At 37.8% G+C, this 14,200-nt stretch overlaps 1 protein-coding gene across 2 annotated transcripts in view; it reads left to right on the top strand.

Moving 5' to 3' along the window:
- Wrn (WRN RecQ like helicase) overlaps positions 1–14,200 on the top strand; it is a 124,958-nt gene that overhangs the window by 66,843 nt on the left and 43,915 nt on the right. For both annotated transcript variants that reach the window (XM_060381596.1, XM_060381595.1), the window contains 3 exons: positions 7,438–7,625; positions 9,832–10,006; positions 13,359–13,540. In XM_060381596.1, coding sequence (XP_060237579.1) covers positions 7,438–7,625; positions 9,832–10,006; positions 13,359–13,540 — 545 coding nt within the window. The remainder of the gene's footprint in view (positions 1–7,437; positions 7,626–9,831; positions 10,007–13,358; positions 13,541–14,200) is intronic.

The following is a 14,200-nucleotide window of genomic DNA, read 5'->3' as shown; positions in this document are numbered from 1 at the left end:
TGGAGAGGGCAGGTGTTTAGTATGGCTTTGACACATTTATTTCATTTTCCTTTTTTAAACATTCCACAAAATTGTAGTTGCTATGTGTCCTTCATTAATGGGCCACTGTAAGATGGGCTGTGGACTGCATTATCATATTCATCACAGTTCATAGAAAACCTCAGTTGTTTCCTGGACTTCGGATATTGTAAATGAGGATACTGTGAACACTTACATACTCCCAGGGTCCTTTGGTAGGGCAATGGTTTTATAACCTGTGAACATAAGTTTTAGTTTTGGGGATAAATGCCAGGACTGTGGCTGCTGGACCCTCTGGGAAGTGCTTCCTTCATTTTTAGAAGGATCTGCAGAACTACTTTTCAGACTGGCGATACCATTGTGTATCCTCCCTGTCCCCAGAAGTATAGGAACTATAATTTCTTCTCATTCTCACCACTGTTTTGTCTTACTGCTGTTGTATTTTAGCAACTAAGATAGGAGTGGAGTGGTAGTTTGTGTTTTCAATTTGCATTTCTCTAATAGCTAGTGGTGTTGAATGTCTTTTTGTATGGTTCTTATTTGGTAACATGCCTTGTTTAATTGTTTTTTTTTTTCTGTTAAGTGGGTGTGTGTGAGAAGGAGAATAAAAGGGAGAGGGAAAGGGAGTGTGTGTGTGTGTGTGTGTGTGTCGAATTCTACAGCGTAGCACCTGCAGAAGCCAGCTGTTGGTGTTGGCATCTTCATCTGTTACGCTTGCACCTTATTTGATTTAAAACAGAGTCTCTCACCAGCCAGGTTGCTCGCCAGTGCTAGACTGGCGGGCCACCACGCCCCTGGGTTCCTTCTCCTCCTGGACGCTGGGCTCCCAGGTGTGCACTCTCTGCCTGGCTTTTGTGTAGGTGCTGGAGATAGACGCTCAGGCCCAAAGACTCAGCCATGTCCCTCGTCCCTGCATCACCCTGTCAGAATTTTAAAAAGTTTTTATAAATATCAGTTCTGTGTTAGATATTTCGCTTGTAAATATTTTTTATAAATTTTATTTTATCTATCATTATTTTCACATTGTTTTTTATTTTTTTCACATTGTCTTATAAAGAAAAAACATGAATTTGGATGAAATTTAGAATATTATAATTATATATTTTTTGGATTTTGTTCTCAGTCTTACTCTTGACATTTTGCTTCTATGGTTTTTTTGTTTGTTTGTTTGTTTTTCCTAAAATGTGAGTGATTAAATTTAGGTCTCAGAGGGTGCAGAGATGGCATGGCAGGTAAAGAGCTTGCCATGCAAGTGTGAAGCCGTGCGCTTGAGTCTACAAAGCCCCTGTAAAGCAAAGTAGCATGTGCCTAATCCCATGCTATGCGATGGAGGTAGGAACAGGAAGCCCCTACCCCTGCCACTGGATCAAAAGACTGCCTTTTCTGTTTAATCACTTTTGCCCCTTTGTTGAAGATCTTTTGAATGCATTTGTGCTAGTCCTCTGTATTAATTTTGATTGAATGAACAAAGTGGCCTGTGTTTAGGTCCTACTGACAGGAAGACGGTGGTGCCTCCTGTGCTCAAGATTCATAGTTACAGGGGTTAAACAGAGAAAAATATTGAAAGCTGTTAACCTTTTAGTAAGATTATCTGTCTCAGTTTCATTAATCATTAATCTTACATATTAATGGCAAATTGCTATGTTTAAAATTACTTCTTTTTGCTTGGGTTTTCCCTTGAAGATTTGATTGAGCAGTAATTAAGTGAACAAAATAAGTCATCAACAGTAGCAAAAACGCAATGTCACAGCTGGCAAATATCATACTGAAAGAGAGTACAGCTGGTGTGGATTGAGGTCTAAGTACTGTCTGGCCTTGTCTCAGGCACTCTTTCTCAGCTGTGCACCATCCAGTAAGGTAGCCATCAATATCATATTCCTTCAGTTGTCTAAGGACAGCACATTTTTCTTGTTTTCTTTCTTTCCTTTTCCTTGAGTGTCTTCTATTCCTTTGTACCTGCCTGTTTTATTGAGGTTGGCATGCCTGGTACTTAATCTCTATCCTCTGTGCTAAACTACCATCTATCTATGGAGAACTCTCAAATTTACATCCCTGTCTTGGATTGATTCCACCAAGATATTATTGCGTTCCTATATGAACTTTCCATATTTGGTGTTGTCACTAATTTGGTTTTTAGCAATATTTATTTAATAAAAGTCAAACACACGATAGGAGATTCATAGGTTATGTTTACACACATAGCTGCCTACTTAAGACTTTTCTATTTAGGTTCCTAATAGCTATCTCAAACTTATCCCATCCCAACTGACTTCTGATGTTCTTCCCACTCCAACTGCTTTCCCCCAGACTCTCTGATCTTGTTGAATAGCAGCACCAGACTTTTGCTATGCAGCAGTGACTAGAGATCCCCCTGCCTCAGTCTCCCCAGTGCCTGGATTGTAAGTATGTACCACTATGCCTGGTAACTTTTCTTTTTACCGTTCTCCATCACACATTCCAATAATAAGGAACTCTTGTGAGGGCTTCCAAGTATATACAAACTCTAACTACTTCTCTCTTGATCCCTGCCAGATCTCTGGTGCTAGCCTATATCTTTCACATAGGCTATTACAGTGACCTCTGGGTTTCCATCTTCAGTCTACTTCAATACAGCATTTAAAGTGATACTTATGAATATGCCAGAGAGTTTTGTGCCTTCTGCACAAGATCCTCTTGTAGGGTGCCATTTCACCAAATAAAGTGAAAAAATCGATGGTATCACATTCCACTGAGTTTTATGTTATGTCACTTTCATGTTCCCATGATGACATCAGATTATTAATGGAATCCATCAGTGGGTCAGGTTACAGCTGTCGTTATCCATTAACCTCTTAGTGGTTGGGTCTATTACCCAGGAACTCACCCTTCCACACATGGCTAAGACAGTTTGTATCTAAACCGTAGCAAGAAGGAGTTTTTCTTCTTTTGGTTTATATAAGCAGGGGTGGTATCTGAATCATAGCAGCTGCTCAATAATTACTTGAATGAATGAATGAATGAATGAATGAATGAATTCTGATCAGAAACCTGCGTAGGTAGTTATAAGAATTGGGTGATAAATAGCTATACCATAGGACTCTGTGCTGGTTTCAAAATAAATGATTTGAAAGAGACAAACCACATTTTCTCCCCTTAGGTAGCTCATAGTCCAGTGAGGGAACTGAGATCCACATCCAGGAAAGTAGAAGCACATGATACAGTGTGCATAGAATGGTGCAGGTGATACCGAAAGGCGAATAGTACTCGTGGGAGGGCGAGTGAAGGCGTTCCCACAGTGCAAGCCACCAAGCACTGCTCTGAAGGACTGGTTTCCACTAATTTTGAATGGTTTAATGAGAGAGAGAGAGCTGCGAAATTGAAAATCGAGAAGAGTACTTTCGTAATCCTTTCCCAGGCCTTTCATTCTAGGATCGTGTTAAAGGAGTTTTAAATATTTCAAGCAGTTCTTGAATACTCTTCAGGTGGAATTAAATCCCTTGTTATATATAACTCTGGATATAATGAGATCATTTTCCGTTCTTCCAGTGATTAAATACCATATCCTTCAGCCGAGAGTCTTGGCAGGTTGTTCCTCATGCAGTGGCTGAGGATCCTTTCCCCTGTGTTTTTAAGAACTGACTCTGTTAGGCAGTAGTAAGAAACGCCACCTGCTGGATATCAGTTTTCTCATGTTCCTTGGTCTTATTGTTCTATCCAGTTACACTGGGATTACTCTTGTAAGCCTGGATACATCACACCAAATTATTATAGTAAATCTAGAAACGCTAGAAATCACCAAACAGTTGACACAAAGAGCCCATTTGGAGGGAATCATAAAAGTGAGCCCAGAGAAGGAGCAGCCAGAGGAAAGTTCTGCATATCTTTTAAAGTTTGTATCCAATCAGGAAGAGGTATTTTTAAAGTCCATGAGATATACTGGCTCTTCCCATTACTTTGTTGTAAGGACCCATTAAAAAGATCAGTTATTCAGATACTGAATAACTGGAATAAAAGAATAAACATCTAAAATCTGTGTACATTATACAGTGTGAAGTAGTCACATGATCCAATCTGGAAAAAGAATAGTTATATTTTCTCTCAACTTTTGTTTCATGGAGTATATAATTAAGATTCACCTAAGTGTACAGTTCCATAAGATTAATTTGCATTATATTTATTATGTTTGGTTGCTTCTTTTGCTAACAACTGCTGTCTCTCACCAAGGAAATCAAGGCTAGCCAACTTAAACAACCAATTCCTCGCACTGAGAACTTGCTCTAAGTAGGTGGCAATATAAGTCAGTGTTTGAGCAGTTTCTTTCAAAGTTAAACAGTTTGGACTTTTAATAATTGTGCGTAGCCACAGAGATGACCTGGAAGTAGCCCATCAAATGAGGGCATGGGGTTGATTTCTCAATACTGCCCCATGTGCTATTTGTAAACTTTATTCTTGGCGACATTTCCAACATCATAAATGTTGGATTTATCACAAATGATAAATCATCATAAATCATCATAAATGATTTCCAACATCATTCTGAGAGATTTGTTCTATCCACTTTTTGAACATCCACTTTTCCTAAGTGTTGTTACTTGATCCTACTTTCTAGTTGTAAGAGCAACACTCCCCACTGGGTCTTTACAATGTTGTAGTGAGTTTACAATACATTATTTTTTCTTTTCTCCTAGCAGTCTGCCAGCCTGAGGGCCTTATAAAAAATGGAAATTTTTATTAAAAGTTCATGCAACCATGTAGCTCTTGCTCATCTTCTTTCTTCCTAAATTGAGCCCTTGCCAAGTCAGTGGGGAATGAGCTAGCAGTGCCTCTGCCTTTGAAATTGTTGTACAGAAAGAAATCTCAACTGTTTTGTGCTGTAGTAGTTACAGCTGAAACCTTTTAGGTGCTTGCTCTCTACTCTTGAGTAACATGAAGCACCGGGCATGTTTTTGTATGTATGTGTTCATGTGTGTTGTGTGCAGATACAGGTGTACATTTGCGTAGCTTGGCCAGTGAGTCCCAGGGAGCAGCCCATCTCCATCTACCTGGTGCCAGGATTACAAACTGGAATTTCAAGTGTGCCACGACGTCTAGAAATTGTGTATATATTTCTTTGCAAATTGGCAAACTGCACATACATTTATACTTAGATATAAGACAATGCTTAAATTAGTTTGTGAAGTAGTCACAGTGTGTTTGAGTAACTCATTTTATTAGAATATTGTTTCCTTGATCTACTACAGATAATAAAGTATTTTAAAATAAAATTGTATCCTTAGCGATAGCCAATGATTTAGAAATAAATGTTAAGATAGCCTTTTTTTTCTGATAGTAAAAACTGATTGAATGTATCTCCATTAAAATAGTGATAAAAGATGCAACATTTATATGGGAGATATTTTGCTTTGAATTTCTAAAAGAAATTCATTCATGTTTTTTCCTGCTACCTCTTGTGCTCCTGATTTTGCTGCTCATCCTGTCAAGAAGAGCTAGACTGGAAATAGCCTATGACTCGATTGCTTAAGGAATCAGTTAGTAAACGTTTCACTTGCTACGTATTTGTCATATACAGTATGGCACTGAGAAGGCAGTAAAACTGAAGGGAGGTTGTTAAGGCTGTTGGGAGAGTTGTTTCCACTGAAAAGCCATAGGCCAATATAATTTTGAAGAAACTTCTTGCAAAAGACAAGATAAATTGTTCTATGTAACTAGGTTATCACATTATAACTCTGCCGTTGCTTTTGAACTGTGAATTACAGATTATTAATATATATATATATAATAAAATTCCTGTTTCTATACCACTAAAATGTAGATGGCTAATAAGTAATTTTAATTTAGTGGAGCAAGATAGATTGCATTGAAACCTTATAGATTCAGTGTTTGACTTATTAAGTAGGAGATAATTTTTCTGTTTTAAAAACTTTTTTATTAATTTTTTCTTTATTAATTACACTTTATTCACTTTGTATCCCCCCTGTGGTTCCCTCCCTCCTCCTGTCTCAATCCCTCCCTTCCTCCACCCTCTGCATGCATGCCCCTCCCCAAGTCCACTGATAGGGGAGGTCTTCTTTTCCTTTCTTCTGATCCTAGTCATTTAGGTCTCATCAGGAGTGGCTGCAGTGTCTTCTTCTGTAGCCTGGTAATGCTGCTTCCCCCTCAGGGGGACGTAATTAAAGAGCAGGCCAATCAGTTCATGTCAGAGATAGTCCCTGTTCCTATTACAATGGAACCCACTTGGATACTGAACTGTCATGGGCTTCATCTGTGCAGGAGTCTTAGGTTATCTCCATGCATAGTCCTTGGTTGGAATAGAAGTCTCAGGAAAGACCCCTGTGCTCAGATTTTTTGGTTCTATTGCTCTCCTTGTGGAGTTCCTGTCCTCTTCAGATCTTACTGTTTCCCACTTCTTTCCTGAGATTCCCTGCACTCTGCCCAAAAGTTGCCCATAAGTCTCAGCATCTGAATTGATAGTCTGCAGGGCAGAGCCTTTCAGAGGTCCTCTGTGTCAGGCTCCTGACTTGTTCCCTCTTTTCTCCTTCTTCTGATGTCCAGCCTCTTTGCCTTTCTGAATGTGGACTGAGCATTTTAGCCAGAGTCCTCCCTCTTATTAGTTTCTTTAGGTATACAGATTTTAGTAGGTTTATCCTATATTGTATATCTATATGAGTGAGTGTATACCGTGTGCATCTTTCTGCTTCTGGGATAGCTCACTCAGGATGATCTTTTCCAGATCCCACCATTTACCTGCAAATTTCATGATTTCCTTGTTTTTTATTGCTGAGTAATATTCCATTGTGTACATATACCACAATTTGTGCATCCATTCTTCAGTTGAGGGGCATCTGGGCTGTTTCCAGCTTCTGGCTATTATGAATAAGGCTGCTACAAACATGGTTGAGAAAATGTCCTTATTGTGTACTTGAGAATCCTTTGGGTATATGCCTAGGAGTAGTATAGCTGGATCTTGAGCAAGCACTATTCCTAGTTGTCTGAGAAAGCTCCAGATTGCTTTCCAGAGTGGTTGTACAAGTTTACATTCCCACAAGCAGTAGAGAAAGGTTCCCCCTTCTCCACAACTTCTCCAGCATGTGTTGTCTCTTGAGTTTGTGATCTTAGCCATTCTGATGGGTGTAAGGTGAAATCTTAGGGTTGTTTTGATTTGCATTTCCCTGATGGCTAATGAGGTTGAGCATTTCTTTATGTGTTTCCGATTAAAAACTTTTTTTCTCTTTACTCAGGGCATGTACTTCAGTGGTTGAGTAGTCACATAGCATGCCCAAGGTCCTGGGTTCCACCCTCAACATGACAAAAAGAAATAAATATTTAAATAACCCAAAACAGTAATGTGGAAGGCTTAGACATAGTTTGTATGACTGTTGGTTTGTGAGAAAAGTGAAAGTGAGGGAGCTCCTGAATCCCTTTGTGTCGTATTTCCCGCAGGTCCCAATCATTGCCCTCTCTGCCACTGCAAGCGCCTCCATCCGGGAAGATATCATACGCTGCTTAAACCTGAAAAACCCTCAGGTCACCTGCACTGGGTTTGACCGACCAAATCTGTACTTAGAAGTTGGACGAAAAACAGGGAATATCCTTCAGGATCTAAAACCATTTCTTGTCCAGAAGTCAAGGTAAAGATATAACAATAGATGAATTTTCTTTTTAAGGAAGTTAGGTTAGTTTTTCTGTTTCTTTTTGATACATGTTTAACGTTTCAAATTTTATGTAGCTTTATTTCAAATTAAGTGTAATACTATATAATCACTTCAGTGGCCTGGATTAAAGCACATTTAAAAATATTTTCTTTAATTCCTTTTAGAATTTCATGTACTACAGTTTGATCATATAACTTACTCAACTTCTCCCAGATCCATCTTATCTCTCTACTGCTCCCCAACGTCACGCTGTCCTTCATGTTTAAATAACACACCAACTCTCAAATGTGCTGTCCGTTTACCTCTGGGTAGGGAGCATCCATGGGCATATGGACAAATAATCAGGTGTTCCAGTCTTAAAGAAAACTCCCTTTCCCTCTCCCAGAAACTATCAGCTGTCTGCAGTGCCTCAGTGTGGGGTAGGGGCTCAGGGAGCCATTTGTACCATTCTAGAGCTCTGTCTGAGTGGCTTGGTCTTGTGCAGGCAACTGTAAGTTCATGAGTGTGGTGGTCCTGTCATATCCAGGAGACACTGCTTTACTTCAGTTTTATCAGACCATTGGCTTTTACAGTCGATTTGTCCCCTCTTCTGTGATGTTCAAAGAGTATATGTTAAGGTGTAGAGGGGCAGGTGGACAGGAGCTAATCTTCTGATACTGTTTTTATTTTATGTTGTTATCTGAATAGGGCATATGCTTTTAATAATTTACAAGTCAGTGAACAAGCAAGACATGCGCCTTTCTTAGGAGTCCTGTGTGCTTTCCTAATAACATGGCTTAGCTCTGTTGTGGGAACTTTTTTTTTTTTTTTTAATAGTCTATATGGAGTCTGTACATGTTCCAAGCACTGTCCTGGGCATTTTCTACAAGTTAGCTCGTTAAATCCTCCAACTGCCCAGGAAGTACCTATGTCTTCATTTTACTGATGAAACTGTTCATTGCTTGTTTTGTTAAAGGTATTATATATGCTTTATCTTGTTTGTTAAGAACCTTTATAATGCCATATTCTCTGACCTGCCTGCTGAGTGAAAAATTGATATTTTCATGATATGAAGTATTCTGAATAAAGTAAAATAATTTTCCTACCAATACTAACACAAACCAAATGCAGGTAGGTAAGAACACAGAACATTGTTAGTATTTTCCTCTTCCAGAAAGTATGACAATGGAAGGGATGGATCCTAGGTTGAGAAACACTAGTTCTTGTTATGGATACTAGGGAACAATTTGAGTAATAACTGAGCAATGCTTGTTATTCAAAATGAAATAGGAATATAATGAATGTACTCATAATGTTTTGCTGTTCTAGCAGCCTCCTTGAGTATATTGTACTATACTTTTCTTTTACAGTAAAGGGAAAGGTTCTCTTGTCAAGGGCTTCTTCTAAACTAGATGCTTTTATACTCACATCACTACCTCACCCCTAATCTTTGATTCTTTTCAATACAGATTATCCTCAATACTATGGCTACTTTTTAAAATGACCTTCTTCTTTCTTAAAGATACATATTTCTAAAAGTGCCTTCCTCCATCTCCTTTTGTGATATTGCATTTTCCTATTTTTTGGCCATTACTTGCTTTACAATCTCTTATGCAAATGCTTTCTGCTCATATTTATATTAATTCTGCTAATGGCGATTAATTTTTATCCCAGATTACTATAATCTCTCCTAACACATCTATCTCCTTGCTGCTACTTGATGTATTCCATAGATAACTTTTCAGATTTATCACCTGCAGACATATCTGTAAACCTTGCAGTAATATTTTATCTTTAAATCTTGTATAGTATTTTATGCAACCATGAAACAATGAAACTTACTTAAGTAAGTAAAGACTAATCTATTGTGTTGCTTTTCTAAAAGTATTTGTATCTATACCTTATAAGTTTTTAAATTATTTTTTTCCTAAAATAAACTGATTTCTGATTTTAACTTTATTTGGAAGCAATATTGAATGCTAGAGTTTTGAGTTCACGTAATTCATTTCCATATTTGTCTTTATAGTGTTTTAGAGTTTCAGGGAGTTGAAGTGTTATCTTTTTTGGTCTGCTGACTTCTTTAAGACTTTCACTTAGTAGAAAGCCAAGATTATGAAAGCCAAGCTTCGATGAAACATACATATAATAGATGTGTTTGTGTTCTTTCCCTCCCTCCCTCCCTCTCTCCTTGCCCTCTCCACAGTTCTGCCTGGGAGTTTGAAGGTCCTACCATTATCTATTGTCCTTCCAGAAAAATGACAGAACAAGTTACTGCTGAGCTTGAGAAACTGAACTTAGCCTGCAGAGCATACCACGCAGGCATGAAAATTAGTGAAAGGAAGGATGTTCATCATAGGTTCCTGAGAGACGAAATTCAGGTATAAGGATTAACCATCTTTCTTTAAATTCTTCATAGGAACTATAAATATCCATCAGATATTTATTTACCAAAATTTTCAAGTAATTTTGTTGTGTTAAGCACAGTGTCAGTACTCTGATAAAAGCAATCATTGTATAGTGAAAATTGGTGAAACAAACCATGCAGTTTAATGTAAATAGCAAACTGTGTCTGTTACTGAGCTATATACAGGAGGAACACTAGCTCTGTCAAAGTAGGTTTTGTAATGAAAGTGGCCATCTAGGAAGGTGAAATGTGAGCGGAGACTGTTTGTCAAGTAGGTAATGAGGGCAAAGGAATTGGTTGTGGAATCCCAGGAGAGAGCAGCAGGTGCAGTTAAGTGAGTGTGTACAGGGCTCAGAGAGTGAGTAGTTTGAAGTGGTTGGAGAGGAGGACAAATGGTAGGAATGGCACAGTGAGCGGACAGTGAGGAAAGCTAAGACAATCACAGGCAGGTTGAGCTGGGTGGTTGACCAGCTTGAAGATGAGAAGGGGCTTGCCTCAGCCTGAAGACATCTAGTCTTGTCATTCCTATTCTCTCCTGTGGAAGGAACAGATCTAATGCTTGCTATAGATTTTTGTCTGCATTTATTAATATTTTTTATTATTCAGCAATAGGGCACTTTGTTGGATATGTCTGGTTTACCACCTTCTTCAATGCTTTTCTGCTGCTGTGCTAAGATAAGTGACCGAGGCACCTTACAGAGCATGGCAGCGGGCGGGCAGGCAGGCGTGGAGCTAGAGCAGCACCCAACAGCCTTAGACCAGGCAGAGAGCTAACTGCAGTGGCATGGGCTTTTGGAACCTCGAACCAGCGCTATATTCCATCCTTTCCAGCAAGGCCACACCTCCTACTTCTTCCTAAACAGTTCTACCACCTATGGATCAACATTCAAATGGACAAGCCTATGAGAAGGCTTCTCACTCAAATCACCAAACTGCCAATTTATAACTTGATTAAAGCATTAATATTTTAAAAGGTGGCTTAAAAATCTTCAATGATCTTTCATTATAGTTAATTTTTTGAAGGTTATATCTATCTATCTACTATCATCTATCATCTCTATGTATATGTGCATGCATTGCTTTATCTTCTCTTTCTAATGTGAAAGTCACTAATAGGAATTTAAATTGTAAAAATTAAAGTTTATATTAATAGTTGCATTCTAGCTAACATCAGGTAGTGTTTTGTTTAACATCTGGTCCTGGTCATAGTTCAAAAGCTTCATGTATGCTTTGAAACCATTCCCTTTCTTAACATGGTGAAATATGTATTATCATTTGTGTAGAATTGTTTAGGACTCTTAGAATTGGTTCGTTTCTGCTGAGTGTGTGTTGAGTCCCTACTGAATTCATAAATGTAATGATTTTTAAATAGTCACTTTCCTATCATTTTACAGTGGATTTCTATTTTGTGGCAGTCACAGAAGCAGACTCCTGTAGTTCTTCATATGTTAGACTGATGTTTAGAACTGTTTTCTACTTTATAATTCTAGAAAAAACCTTTTTAAATTTAGTATACACTCAAATCTAATCACATTTTCATTATTTGTTCGTAACTGTTCACAAATTTTATCCCAACCTTTAGTTTTGTCTTTCCGATGTTTGTCATTTTATGATGCCTTCTTGTGAATGAAATGATGAATAACTTACTTGGTAAAAATAACTTTAATTTATACTTGAAAGTTTATAGAGGTAGTGTGAAAATCTGGTTAGTAGGTTAACATCTGGTTAACATCTGGTTAGGATTAGAATTATATTACTAGCTTCTAGCTGTATCGAACTTGTCTTCTTCGCCCAAAGTTTTCACTTTTCATATTTGTACCGTTATCACCATTCTCTCATCCTTCTTTTGCATGTTTTCTAATTTGTTTAGGATCTTTTGTTGTTGTTGTCATTTCCTATCTTCCTCCTTTCTTCCTGGACCATTCTAGAATATATGTTATTAATAATACTTTAATTTCATCTGTATATGCAAATAATTCTATTATACCTTTAATGAGAATTTTTTCTCTGTTCTCTCCCCGTCTTTTCTACGGACTCTGTGGGTGTTTATTGCTCTGTCTTGCCATAATTTGCTGACACCATTATCTTAATTTTTTGTTAGTGTGAATGATTCTCTAGTTACTCCCCACTAAAAGTGTTGCACATTCACCTGTCTTTCAAACGTGTTACTGTCCTTTCCCTCTCTCTCTGCATTCCTAAACCCCTTGCCCTTCCCTGTTGGTTTATATCATAATCCTGTTTAGATGTTATATGGTTCTTAATCCAAACATAAACCCAAATCTTTATAATATATTGTTGTTTCTTGCTTATTGTTTTGTATTCTTGTTATTAAAGATTATTGTTTTCTGCAAATTATTAAATACATCACTAATTCTTCTATGAATATTTTTCAACCATATAAACTTTATTTTAGTAGGTCTGTTCATATTAGATCATTTGACAGTTTTATTTTCTTGGTATTATGTTATGGTTATTTTTATAAAATTGGGTTTGTTTCTCATTTCCTCTCTTAACCCAGCTATCATACCAGTAATTGAGATCTATTGTATTTGTTTAATAATGAGCTTCACAGCACAAAAAGTGAACAGTTATTACTCTATTCTTAACCCTTTAAGAGAATCAGGTTTCCTCCCAGTGTATATGCCAGAGATACTTGCACTTTGTAGCTTTCTTTGTTGAGCTCTCTCTCCTTGTTTCTCCTGGACTTCTGCCCACTGGCTGAATCTCCTACTTCCTCCTCTAATTCTTCCTTTTCTGGGTAGCAGGAAGTCCAACCCTATTCTTTCCTCTGCTCAGCAATTGGCTATAAGCTGCTTTATTGACATATCAGGGGACAATTGGAGAGAAGTGTTTACACAACTTTGAGACAGGAGATTCTCAGAACAAGGATTGCAACCAGATATGAGGGGTTCAGAAATCAGCATTTGATACAATAACTTTATACCTACAGTATTATACACCTCTTTAAGATTCAGCATTAGTTGCATTTCACTCTACAATCATGAATGATATAATTCTTAGAGTAAGACATTCTGCTGTCAGGGGAAGACACTTGAAACTCTATAATAATACAAAAGTTTTACTTACTTTAGAAACTGTTACTTGTAGCTTTGGGTATCCTGAGAAACTGCTTTATTTGGTACTTTTTATAGAGATGAACAGAGTCACATTTTATGATTTATAAGTATTTAACTTATATTTAGATAATCTTTCGGGTCTGTAAGTAACATTATATTTAATTCAGTTTTATGAGTAAGCTGTTTTATTTCTTAAGTTTCTGTTATGTTGAAATGTGATGCTTACGCTGTGTTGCTGTTCATCCTCAGTGTGTTGTGGCAACCATAGCTTTTGGAATGGGCATTAATAAAGCTGACATTCGCAAAGTTATTCATTATGGCGCTCCCAAGGAAATGGAGTCCTATTACCAGGAAATCGGCAGAGCTGGCCGTGATGGACTTCAGAGTTCTTGTCACTTACTCTGGGCTCCGGCAGACTTTAACTTAACTAGGTAAGAATGCTTATTGCTTTTACCTTACAAATTTCTCTTTTTCTTCCCAACAAAGTAGTTGAGGGAGTGTGCCAAATTTCAAATGATCTCTGCGTGTATCTAAAGGTTGCCAGTGAAAAATGAGCAAAACTAACAGAACATCGTGAAGAGCATTTGTGGTGAGTCTTGTCACGCAGGACTCCTGATGATGTCCAGTTAGGTGTGGAGTTGACAAGATTGGGACTCTACTTGGACGTCTGACGTGGGTCTTAGGGCACACTGTCCTATAAAGCAGCGAGCAGTTCCCGCACTTTAAATCCTCAGTGATACTACCGTGTAGTATTGCTCATTTTTTAATTCTGGTTATTATAAAAGATGTGTCCAGTTCTTCATTAACTCTCTTTATTATTTTCCATGATTAGTTTCACGAGTACATGCCATTGCTCACAGACTGAAAATGGCCTTGTTGACCCTGCCTTGTTGACAGTGTATTGACAGGGTGCTGTCATAAGATAGTAACTGTTCATGGTTTAAATTCAGTTAAACCTTACGTAAATGCTAAGTAAATTGTCAGTTAAGTTCTGTCCGATTGTATTAAAAATTACAGCTTCAACTTGCAAAATCTTAGGGGCAATATTTACCAGTTTATCCATGGGGAGCCAGGGAAAGGAATCAGTACAG

This window comes from Meriones unguiculatus, chromosome 4, assembly GCF_030254825.1.
Source record: "Meriones unguiculatus strain TT.TT164.6M chromosome 4, Bangor_MerUng_6.1, whole genome shotgun sequence".
Lineage (NCBI taxonomy): Eukaryota > Metazoa > Chordata > Mammalia > Rodentia > Muridae > Meriones > Meriones unguiculatus.
This window is presented reverse-complemented; position numbering and strand designations above follow the sequence as displayed.